The 12,363-nt window shown below is 32.9% G+C and overlaps 1 protein-coding gene and 1 long non-coding RNA gene across 2 annotated transcripts; one reads left to right on the top strand and one right to left on the bottom strand.

The window, feature by feature from the left end:
* Positions 1 to 2,267: 2,267 nt before the first annotated feature.
* LOC123527121 (uncharacterized) lies at positions 2,268 to 4,518 on the top strand. Its single transcript, XR_006681640.2, has 3 exons — positions 2,268 to 2,311; positions 3,251 to 3,322; positions 3,622 to 4,518. It is a non-coding gene; the product is annotated as an uncharacterized LOC123527121 (long non-coding RNA).
* A 2,615-nt stretch (positions 4,519 to 7,133) lies between these two features.
* Positions 7,134 to 10,379, bottom strand: LOC123526727 (sulfotransferase 1E1-like). The gene is made up of 4 exons (XM_045305974.2): positions 10,205 to 10,379; positions 8,498 to 8,601; positions 7,827 to 8,001; positions 7,134 to 7,258 (listed from the first exon to the last, which is right to left on the bottom strand). The coding sequence occupies exons 1-4, from the start codon at positions 10,377 to 10,379 to the stop codon at positions 7,134 to 7,136; spliced, it is 579 nt and encodes a 192-aa protein (XP_045161909.2).
* Positions 10,380 to 12,363: the final 1,984 nt, after the last annotated feature.

The following is a 12,363-nucleotide window of genomic DNA, read 5'->3' as shown; positions in this document are numbered from 1 at the left end:
TTTTTGATGGTTTGTGTCTTTATTTAACACAATAGTATTTTCATTATTTGCATGGATAAAGTACATGCATTTAATCATTATCATCTTTTATTTATAATAAACTATTCTGATCTGCCATATCGCCTTTAGATACCTCTCTGTCGTGTTGTCACAGAGCTCATGAAGGAATCGTAATTTTATGTAAAAGTGAAATAAAAATTGACTGTCGATGCTGAGTTTGTAAATATCAAGTTATCGTTGGAGCATAGTATTATCCATATTGTTTTTTGAGATTTTAAAAACAAAAAATACCTTGTATCTAGTAACATGGCAATGTACTGAATGTGGTCAAAACTTGTCTTTAGTTTTTAGTTGTCTGTCCATAAAACATACATCAAAATTATATTTTTCCTTTGCGTCTTTGCAAACAAGAGATATAATCTAATAATATTTCTTTTGTTTTGCTTTTTCAAATATATGCTTGCAATACAAACTTTAACCAGAGCTTATGTAAACTTTGACTAAAACATATTATTGATTTTATACATAATTATTTGATTCATGCGCGAGTATGATATTTGTATAATGATTTTGGAATATAAGAACCTGTTATTATAAGATACTTACACTTGTTTGGAGTATGATTTAATTTAGTCAAATTACCGGTCTTTTTATTTTTCATACTAAATGTTTCATACTAAGTTGACTCGTCTACCGTTCAAATCCGGACGAAAACGTTCGATTGAAATGAATCTTAAGTTGGACTGCTTTATAACATCATTTAACTTACAATTTCGTTTAGTTTGGTTTAAACAAATAAATGTACATTAAGATAATATTTGTATGGGTATGATAAGAAAGAAAGACAACTTCTCTTATGTCTAAAAGATTTTGTATCATTTCATTTGTACTGCCCTGAGCTTTTGAATTGTACGCTTTATGGGATATTGGAAATTAGAAAGAAAAAAAAGGAGAAGACTCAAGACAAAACAATAGAAAACCTTTTCAAAGTTTATATATTAGTAACTGAAAAGGATTTTACAGAATTAGGAAAAATAGAAAGGAAGCTAAAAGGAAACGAAAAGCAATGTGTCACTACCGGTGGGGTAGATATTCTGGATTATTGGAGAAGTGTCTTGCTCACTGATAAATAAGATGATGCGAATACAAAAAATTAAGTAATTGCCTTGATCTGTAGGGTAAAGGGTAAAGGTAAAGGTCTTGTTTATTATAGTGTCACTCTTATTGAAAGGGTCAGTCAATTTTGGCTTATGAGACACCTTTATTGTGCGTACCAATAACGTCCCAACTCTTACCACTATGCCAGGCGCTAGGCGTATAGAAGTCGGTAACCAACTAACTACCACAACTGCACAAATGCGGAGGGAGTATTATTTTAAGAAACTGATTATAGTTGAAAGAACAGAGTTGTGCACAAAGATAAGTATAAAGAACTTGTAGTTTCCTAATACCCACATAATAGTAGGGTGGGATATTCATATAGCTTTTTAACGAAGAATGTAATGCAGAACAAATAGAGGCAATGAGTTCAAATTCCGAATTACCAAAGGAAAAATGAATTAAAATGAAGTGTGGTAAGGGCATGGTTTTACGGACATATTGAGTTGTTTCGACTGTAGGCTCATTTAAATGGAACTAGAGAGGAGATGTATTCGGCAGTCTGGCCCAATGTTCACAAAACATTTTCAGTCTCAGCTGATAAAGCTTTATTTGTTATTTATATCTATTTTGCATGTTCAAACAAAAGTTTTAAGATAATAACTATTTTCAGTTGACTATTCAGTATTGATGGTCAGTCTTAATTGGAATTAAACTTGAAGTTTTAATAAGATTGATATTAAAATTCCAAACCCAGCTGAGAAAACAACACGTTTTTCAACGTTTTATAGGACAGCATGAGTTTGTATTTACACCTTCTGCGAGTGATTACAATTTTGTTCGGCTTATTAAGCTTTCCAAAGAAATGAACTTTGTAGCACCAGTCAAGTTTATTTGTTGTTGTTTTTTTTCTGTGTGATTTAGATTATTTAGTTTATGTTGTCAATTTTACGCATGATTATCGCCATTATTAAAATTTGTAGGTTAGCTTTTAAATAGTATCGATACCAAAAATCTTGATGAACACAAAATAATTTACGTATGAAATACTTACCATTAAATAATCGTCCTGGATTGGTTAAATTTTCTACACGGATACGTTTATAATCTGATTATAAACATCCTATTTACGTGAAAACGTTTCTATAAATAGGCACTTTTTAACATTTTTAACATAATGTTTGAAAGAAGCGACAAGACACGTACTAAAAAGGTGAGACCTTCTATTTACATTTGACAGTTATAACAGCGCTATTAATGTTATATAGAAATTTAATATCAAACATAGTGTATTCAAGTCACATATTTGAATCTATGTAACTAATATATTGTATGAATAATACTTCATTATACATGTATAAAGTGTAAGTCGTGACAGCCTAATATAAATTAGCTTTAACACTGGACACAACCTCTTTTAGAAAATGTTTACGACGTTTATTATATATATAATATATATGTCTAATTAGATATGTGTTAGAAAGTCTCTCGTGTCAGCATATATTTTCATATAATATGTAAACTCGTCACAAGTATATTGATCTCTTTCAAAGTTTCATCCCAATGTTCGGTGGGCAAATTGTTTCCTTTCACCATCTGAATGTAACTTGAATTCAAAATATCAGAATTAAAACCATTATTTTCATTCCGTCATTTCTAGTTGGAGATGCCCATCCTAAAATTTCAGAGAGCCAGTTCATATTTCGGAAAAATGTTTTAATGTTCAAAGTCCATACCTAGAGCTTTTTACGTTTGCTTTCATTCCTTTGTAAGCATAGACTTGCAAGAACGTTTCAAATTTTATAAAGGTAAACGAACTTGCAAGTGTCATTATGTGCCAAACGAATTTCGATTCTTGAACATTTTGGAAATCATGGTTGTGTTATTTGTTTTAAACATATTCATAATTCATTATAATCACGATAATACTCGAAATATGTAAAATTGGCCTTGTATTTACTCGAAAATGCTTAATTCATTATATACAGCATTGAAGGTACTCCTAGAAAGTCCAACAAGTGACTCGGAATACATGAAAATATATACGTGTTTTATCTCGTGTTATTCAACGATTTCCTTTGAATAACGACCGAAGACGATTTTCTGAATATATGTTGTTTCATACGTCTTTCTATAACTCTAATGTTTTTAGGAAGCACCATGAGGGGATGTATTTTACTTGCTGTTTTTGTGGTACTTGCCGCTTTGATTACAGTGGAATCAGGTAACTAGTTTGCTTTCAAATGTTCCTCAAAGTGGTCATTTAGTAATTTACATAATTACTTATAAAAATTCAAAATTCAATTACCAATGTAAGGCTAGCTTGTATGCATTAGACACCAAAGTTTTTATATTTTCATTTAAGTTTACTGACATTTCTACATTTGGATATTGACAATAAAATTTGTCTCAATGGGAAATTGATAAAACTTGCGTTATATGTCAACAAGAAGGCCGATGTTTGTGTGGTCTGTAATATTTTCTGTCTCATAAGTGTACCTACATATTTACTTTATTAAACAGCTAAATGCGGTTCAAGAGATTACAACCCAAGATTCTACACCTGTTGTAAAGGCAAACTAACTTTTGGAAGCGGACAGTCTTGTTGTGGAACAAAAGCATACAACCATAGATTCTACACATGTTGTGCGGGCAAACTCACTTATGGAAGCGGACAGTCCTGTTGTGGAACAAAGGCTTACAACCACAGATTCTACACATGTTGTGCGGGCAAACTCACTTTTGGAAGCGGACAGTCCTGTTGTGGAACAAAGGCTTACAACCACAGATTCTACACATGTTGTGCGGGCAAACTCACTTTTGGAAGCGGTCAGTCCTGTTGTGGAACAAAGGCTTATAACCACAGATTCTATTCTTGTTGTCGCGGAGTCGTTCGTTTTGGAAAATGTTAAATGGTCTGTGTCTTTTTGTAGATATTTTACATATCAAAATACCATATTGACTGTAACTCACCATTGTATGTTCGATCCAAAATGCTATAAACTTAGTCAATGATTTTCTAGCATGGCAACCATAAATCGAATTACCTTAACTGATTCTACATATTTTTTTATGAATGTGAGACGTTCATACATATTCCATGATTTCGCAGTGAAATAAACGGGCTAAACAATTAGGAGGGTTCATATATGCGTATTACTTCAAGGTAGATTGGATATTTTGCTACAATGTATAAAATAAATTCTTGATTGAAAACTGGTGTACACGCTTTTTAAAAACTTATTCGATTAATAAAAGAGTCTATGCGAAATGAACTATAAACATAATAATTTTGTTAATGTTCCGCGCACAGAAAAAACATATACAAGTCGGATTGTAAAACCTATTGTATCTTTTTTCTATTATGCTGTCATGTTCATGTATGTATATTTTATAAATAAAGAGAATCTCAGACTTTTACAGCTTATTTAAAACATGTTTGGGAATTATTTCACCTGCATACATATAAGGTATTATATCAAATATAACGATTGATAGTAACGTTGGTATTTGTTAACATTAATACTAGCTACTATTCATTGTATGTTTTGAAATGTTTTAGCATTTATGACACAAGTTTTTGTCTAGATTATCCAGATAAATGACGATCAGCATAACTACAATAAACTGCAACATCTATGAACATCCAAAAAGGGTTTCAATTGATACATAATATGTTAATATAAAAATCCTAAGAAGATTGTTCCTGACATCGGTATCGGTATATCGGTATAGTTTACACTAATTTATTTTACCTCGACTGTGATGAAAGCTTAAATCCTATTTGAATCACTCTTGAGTCCGGGGGAAAGCCAGTGCTTGTGTCATAGGGAAATTCATTGACGTGAGCTCCAATGGGGCTCCAACCAACGACCCCCGGGTTGAGCGGCCAACACCTTATCACTAGACCATCGCCCCTGACCACACCCCCCCCCCTCCCCTTGTAAAAAAATAATGATCAGGAAACTTTCTGCATCTGTTTTACATTAATCTGAGAGATCGCTCTCGTGAAATCATCATTATGCCCAACATATAACCGCCCATCGTGTATAAATAGTGTTATTAGGATTATTCCTGTACATCGTTTGTGTGTGTCTGTTTTCATTTTTATTATTTTCTTTTAAAAGATCACTGTTGCAAATTACAATGCTACGATGTTTCAGTCGTGCTGCATGAGCGAGTTCTGGAAAGTGAACATACAAATCTTTGTGTATTTTATCTTAAAAACAGCGGCCGAATACCAAAAGTTCCAAATGAAATCATGGTTGCATGTGTTCTGTTGCATAAACGTTGTTTCTCCACAGTTTCTCAAAAATATATACAGGACTCACATCATTTTATCAATGGTTGCTTATGGTTAAAATTTCAATGGTTGTTTTTTTTGTTAAAATTGGATCAATTTATTGTTTTACTATGGTTACATTTTCCAATAATGTGCACATTAGATAGACAACATTTGCTAGCCACCCTGCAACCCTATTAAAATGCGTAAAGTATTTACACTGCAGTTATCACATTTCGCTGAAGGTATTACAGTCGTTGTAAAATGTTTTAACAGTATCTGACTTTACAAAAATGTAACTCTATTTCTTCGTTTTTTACACAATATACAGGTAACAATTATACTTCTTAACTTTCATGATCGGTCATCTAGGTATATATAATTGCAACATTATTTCTAAATATTTATTGGACTCCTTAATCCAAATTAACCCGGTTACATAACAAACCCTTTTAAGGGTATAAGAAAGAAAAAATCCATTACAAGTCTCGTCTGTTTTTTTCTTTGAAATAAAAACTGTCATTTATTCTTCGTGGAATGTATTTACTCTTCCTATCTTCAATATGTCTGTTAATGTCGCTTACGACGAATGACCTATTCGTCAACGCCGTGAGTTTGCGGCCCTAGTCGTAATGCAAGGAAGATACCATCTGTTTTACATGAGGTCGATTATTTTACCTCCGCTGCCAATATATACCAAACGAAGGATCAAGAGCATCTTTCTCCATCTTCAAATTAAGAAAGTGATTTTGTTGGTAAATTTATACACAAGTTTTAACTTAGACACTAGAAAATGACTTCATATCAAACTTTAATGCAAAGAGCCAGAATACTAATATAATCTGGAAAGTAGAATTAGAATAATACCAATTTAAAGCACTCTCTAAACAATAGACTGTTTCAATCTATTAATAAAATTTTGTAAATGTTCACATTTGCCGTTATATTCATATGCTGACAGGCCGTCAGTATCATTAAAGGTAAAACCTGCAACAACCTTAAAGTAGCGTATCACATTTTGCAATGTATACTTTACTCGGTTACATATCCTTTCCGTGCCTGTAACGTAATAAAAGGTATTACCGTCTGATGGCCCTTTCGCGCTTCCGTAGAATCAACATTTATTAAACCAAATTCATTTTGAAACTATTTCTGAAATGGCTAGGTCTTCAACTTTCCACTCAGGAAATATATAACATTCGAGGGATATACTGAAACTTTTGAACGCTTTGACGAAGTTCCAAAAATCTGCATATACAATTGCTCCATTAATGACCCATGGGGGATTTTATTTATTAAAATATTTTTGTTCGTAAATGCTATGTCGCACTAAAGCCCAGGTATTTTCAAATTATTAGAAAGTGCTGAAAATAGAAGAATGCGATGATGGAGATGTTGGTTTTTTTCTTGTTTGTTATAGGGACGTTTATCATGTTCTAGTTAGGTATTGAATATTACAATCATGTATTACACACACACACACACACACACACACACATATATATATATATATATATATATATATATATATATATATATATATATATATATATATATATATATATATAACGCCACCAGACGTGTTACCACTGAGAATATTTTATACAGCATCACACTGCTGTCTACACAGTCAATCTCCTATCTATTCTTGTATTTTCGTTTCAATGTGTTTAAGTTGGAATACCTCAAATTACAAAATAAAAGTATATGTGCGCGCGTGCGTACGTGCGTGCGTGTGTTAGTAATCATGACTTCAGCTTTTATTTTTTCTGCTATATCTAAATTTATGCTTTGAATCTTTCATCTTGTTTCTGTAGATCTCGTCAAACATTTCATTTTGGGCGACAGTGAACCAGTTCTTCCAGTCTCCAATATCGCCTGTAAATGTTTCAAAAACATCATGTTTGATAATCTGTTTCATTTACCCATAATCAACACTTACAATGGGCAGAAAGGAAATCAACATAATATATGTTGCCGAAGCATATTTAAACGTTACCTATAATCAAGATTTTTCTTGCCTTAGTTTTGTAGCACATGCAATAAGGGTTGTACTTTGGATTTACAAACCAAAAGGCAGTTTATGTTTCTACAAGCCAACTTATAATAAGAGTTATCATCTCGTATAAGAGCCATCCACCAAAATATGAACACTGTTTCATTGTAGTCAATTTGTGCAACATTTACCTGTAGAACTAGTAGTTTGAAACAAATAACACTTCGACTAAGTATGACACCAACATATCAAAGTCCATAATAATTATGGGAACTTTATTTTAAGTACATTGTCTTGGTATTCAGTGGTTCGGCTTACGCTGTGGTATTTCATTTTTATACTTGAAAGTATCATGAAGTATTATGACGAGTTTATGAAATAATGATTAACATGCATATATAGATATACAAGACAAATGCTATCTTTAAGTGCCCTTCTTTTTCTACTTACCTTTTCTGTAAAACGTGAACCCATCTACAATAGAAGCCCCGTCCGGCGCTTGATACTGTTGTTTATCTTGCACCATATTTTCAAACTGACATTTCTCACTAATTGCTTCAAATAGTCCATCTTTATCTTCTATACCAAGAAATCTCCCTAAACGGCATATCTCTTTCAGACTATCCTAAATTTAAATTATATATTTACTGAATACTGAAGGAGACTAGCTTCGACAAGTAGTATATATTGCTTCTTAATTAAGTTCGACATGAGTGTGGAATTCGAAACACCATATTTCTCCTTCAAAAGTTTACTTAACGGCATTTTTTTATTTAAAAAATGAACTAGTATTATAGTGTATTATAACTAGTATGGGTAGGATCGATTATTAGTTGTGGGATAAATGTATAAGTGTCGGGTCAATGTAAAGGTCTTCACTGGAGCAGACTTAAATCTATTTGTCAATCACTGACTGTTTTATAATCCGACTATTGTGCAATTATAATTGTTCAATTAATACAGAAATGTCCTGCTCTTAAAACTATAACAAAATGAAATAACAAATAGCATATGCACTTTGCGAATCATGGTCTCAAAGTGCCTAGACAAAATAATACATTTAAAAATGTGTTAAATGTAGGGTACATGTAGTAGCTTTATTAATGTATAATTATATAAACCTCTTTCAAATCTTCATAATATATCAGGTGTACAGGGAGTTCAGGATTGTTTGCCATTAACTCTTCCCATTCAAGAACGTACTCAAACCAACTTTGGTATTCCGCTGAAATGAATTATATACATTACTATTTTTTGAGTTTGTAGTGCTCTCGAACTTTGATGTCTGCACATGATTGCAAGTAACATTTCTAAAACTAAACCTAGCCGGTGCTAGGGGGTGTGGGCAGTGTTGCTCTTTCCATTACTGCCCATGAACAGACTCAATCAAACCGAGTCTGCAATTTTCACTATTTGCTTTGTTCTCGGTGCTTCCGAGGGATCTACTTTCCAGATTTTATTTACATACTAATCCGTGTTATCGAGTAATAATTCAATAAAGCAATTAATTTTCAGACTCTAGCCAATAAATCATACTACATATATTATATCCTGTGAGTTATTGTGAAAGACTACTGGTGATCAAAATGCCATTAAAACAATGTATTGTCCCACATAAGGAAAAGGAGGTTCAATTTTAGGAGATAAAAGATATATATATAAATCAAGAATAAATTCATTTCTGAGGGTTTCATACTTTTTCCTTGTATGAATAAAGGCAGAAAATGTTCCCATTTGCCTTTATATTCATACGGAGGTAAACCGACAGTGTGGTTATAAAGTGAAACTGCGGCGTCCTTCGGGTTTCTTAATACATATACCATCTTGCAACCCATTTCTTTTGCTTGTTTTGGAAGGCGACTGTAATTCACATGTGTATCCAGGACCTGGGAATGATATATGATTAAAACAGTTGCCCAAGTAAATTTCTGATGTTAAATTCTTATCCGATTGATATCACACAGAATATTATAGAAATTGAATCAATATAATTTATACACGATTAATGATTTTTATGTGTCTTTTTAAGTCAAAGTATTATACGAAAGCTATGCATGTTGAACAGTTCATTAAAAGTTTTAATTCGGTAATAACAAATGTTTCATACAGAAATATATAAGTGTAATATATACCCTTGGCGACGGCAGACTTTCTATCATTTCCCAGGACGTAGCTTCTATCATATGATCAATTTTGCTCTTATGGATGGTTTCAGCTTTTCCTTGATACATCATAGAAATTATTTCCCAAGTCCAGTGTGTACCTGGATCAAGTCTGGTATTATATAACAACCAGATTTTTTTTTCTATTTGTTTATGAAACAATTCAAAGAAGCTGGGCTTTTTAAGTAATTACAAAAACACCATTTTGTTATATGAGATAAGTGTTTTTCTCGATCATTGTAAACATATAATGACATTCAAAATGTAGGTTTGAAGCATTTTAAAGAAAAAGTTTTAAGAAGATTGAAAATATGTTTGGTGTATCCTTAAAAATCAACCAAGAGTATATTTTTTAAGTCTTTTATCACATGTTATAAATGCATGAAATAATGTCATTACATCATTGACGTCGTTTATTTATAGGAGACGCTTGTCGAATTTACTTGGTCTATGATACAATGTAGGTAAAGAAAGAAGAAATTTCTATGTTTCAGTAGGTAAAGCTTAGTATAATACATGTGATAAAAAGAATATTACATTTGTCCCTTTCCACATTGAATTTATTATTCTATTCAACTCGTTTAATAAATTAAACATAAAATTACACTCATGCCATATCAAGAGAATATTTTTAAAGTATTTTAATAAACAGACATACAGGCCTACCTGACTTCATTGGCGCACAAATGAATACGTCATCCGGTCGACATTTAAAACTTGCCATTTTGCGTATTCTGTTTGCGCCCTCTTCCGGGTTTCCGAGTGTACTAGTTATGTACCCGTCCGTATCCATGTAAATAATACTGTTTCCATGCCCATCCTCTTGCTTGTATACCGACATGTTATGGTAGTTCTGCACGTTCGGATCAATTCTTTTTCTATAAATTAAATGTAGAATTTGATAAAACCCTGATTTTCAAAACGTCATAATACGCTTAGAAAATTCGGCAAATAAAAACATATGGTCGTGTGAATGAACTTTTTCTAGATTGATTTGAAAATGTTGGACCTAAAACAGTTCCCATAATAGGAATCTATGGAGAAATCACTTTTGATAACATATTTGCGGATACATATGGCCTATAATATGGTGAAATAAGGTGTTTGAGGGCTTATTTTTGAGATATTTGCCAATGATTATACTGACCCAAACATTTTAAGCTGATTTTTAGACATCATTTGGAATTCAACGTGTCAGATGTTATAATATCATAACTTAAGGAAAATAGTAATTTTGTTGTTGTAATAAATGTACTCACGGGCTGCCATTATGTTAAAAATTGAAAGCCATTATTTTATAAAAAGAATTCCATTTCAGTACGCCGAAACCAGGCTTTATTCTACGTTATCTGATACTTTACGTCATTCCTTATACTTTTATTATACCAGATTTATATAGCGCCCGTTTCATTATATACACGTTTAAAGGCGCTGGACATAGCGCACATGCAGCCATTAAGGGCGCAAAATTCATCCACTACTAGTACAGACACTTTCTCTCTCTTTGAACTTGCTGTGACCTACCATCCTGGTTCATACACAGCACGTTGCCCGATCACACCTTACCTTCATTCCAAGCTTGAAGTCAGTACCTTGAATGGTTAATAAGGTTTGTTCCGGACACTAATTATGACGGACAGATTTAACATTTGAGCTCTATTTGTTACTGATCTTTGATCTACAGTGCTGGCTTCAGCACTCATCACATCGTCTCATCGACATTTCCCTATATGTAAAGTTTGAAGTCAATACCTTCAATGGTTTTAAGCCCCATGTGGTTCTGGGACGATCTGTGTATGAAAAGAATTGGAACCACTGCCTTACCCTTGCATGATCGTAAGAGGTGACTAATAGGGTCTTAACACTTGGTTTTGCTGTATGCAGATTTTGATTCCATACCTCATGTTTTTATTTCGATCTAAATCAGATGTGACACCAAAACTTGTAGTCCTGTTTGGCGCCATATAACCTATACTGTGTTGGTGCACCGTAAAACATATACTGTGTTGGTGCTCCGTAAAACCCAAATAAATAACTAAATAAATTCAATGGTTATAAAGTTATGCTCCGGACACGAATTTTGAGGAACGGACGGACTGACAGACAGACGTCCTACAAATTGGTATTTATGTGGCTACTTTTTTATTCTCCCTATTGTTCTTTTAGCCACGTAAAAGAAAAATAGCCATATAAAAGCTTACGAAATGAATAACATCAAAGAAAAAGTACAGTTACCTATCGTTCCTACAGCCACCTAAGTACGGCAATGTGAACTCGGATAGGCGCACGCGCCATCACAAAATACGTCCGGTTTTCCAAAACGGCCGTATAAAAATAATTATCAAAACAAAAATGAAACACACATTTACCTGTTTACCAGCCTGCATTCTATCACATAGTAAACCTTCATATGTAGATTCATCTTAAATATACTTAAAATAATCAGGTCATGTTTTATTTGGTTCAAAGCATACATGATTGAATGTTTATATTGATAAGGTCATTGCCTTATGTTGATGATACTGTTGTAACCTTAAAGGCACTGACCTTCAGGTCATATGAAAACAAAAAAGAGAGATTTTCGTTTAGATATCAGGACATTATTGTTTAAATTCTTACGAAGGCGTCGGCACTTAGTCATTGACAGACTATGTGTTTTACAAACACGCGAGAGTTAGTTGTTTTCACTTATTTCTACAACGTTAGTGGGTACCGGAAGTAAACTACCGTAATTATAAATGTTAATATATAACGGTCGTAACGTAGTTAAGGCGGTAGGAAAGTTTTTATTACCGAGGTGGTCCGGTTTCGGTTCCCTACTAGGA

Source organism: Mercenaria mercenaria, chromosome 14 (assembly GCF_021730395.1).
Source record: "Mercenaria mercenaria strain notata chromosome 14, MADL_Memer_1, whole genome shotgun sequence".
Lineage (NCBI taxonomy): Eukaryota > Metazoa > Mollusca > Bivalvia > Venerida > Veneridae > Mercenaria > Mercenaria mercenaria.
Note: the sequence above shows the minus strand (reverse complement) of the source record. Positions and strands in the feature narration are given on the sequence as shown.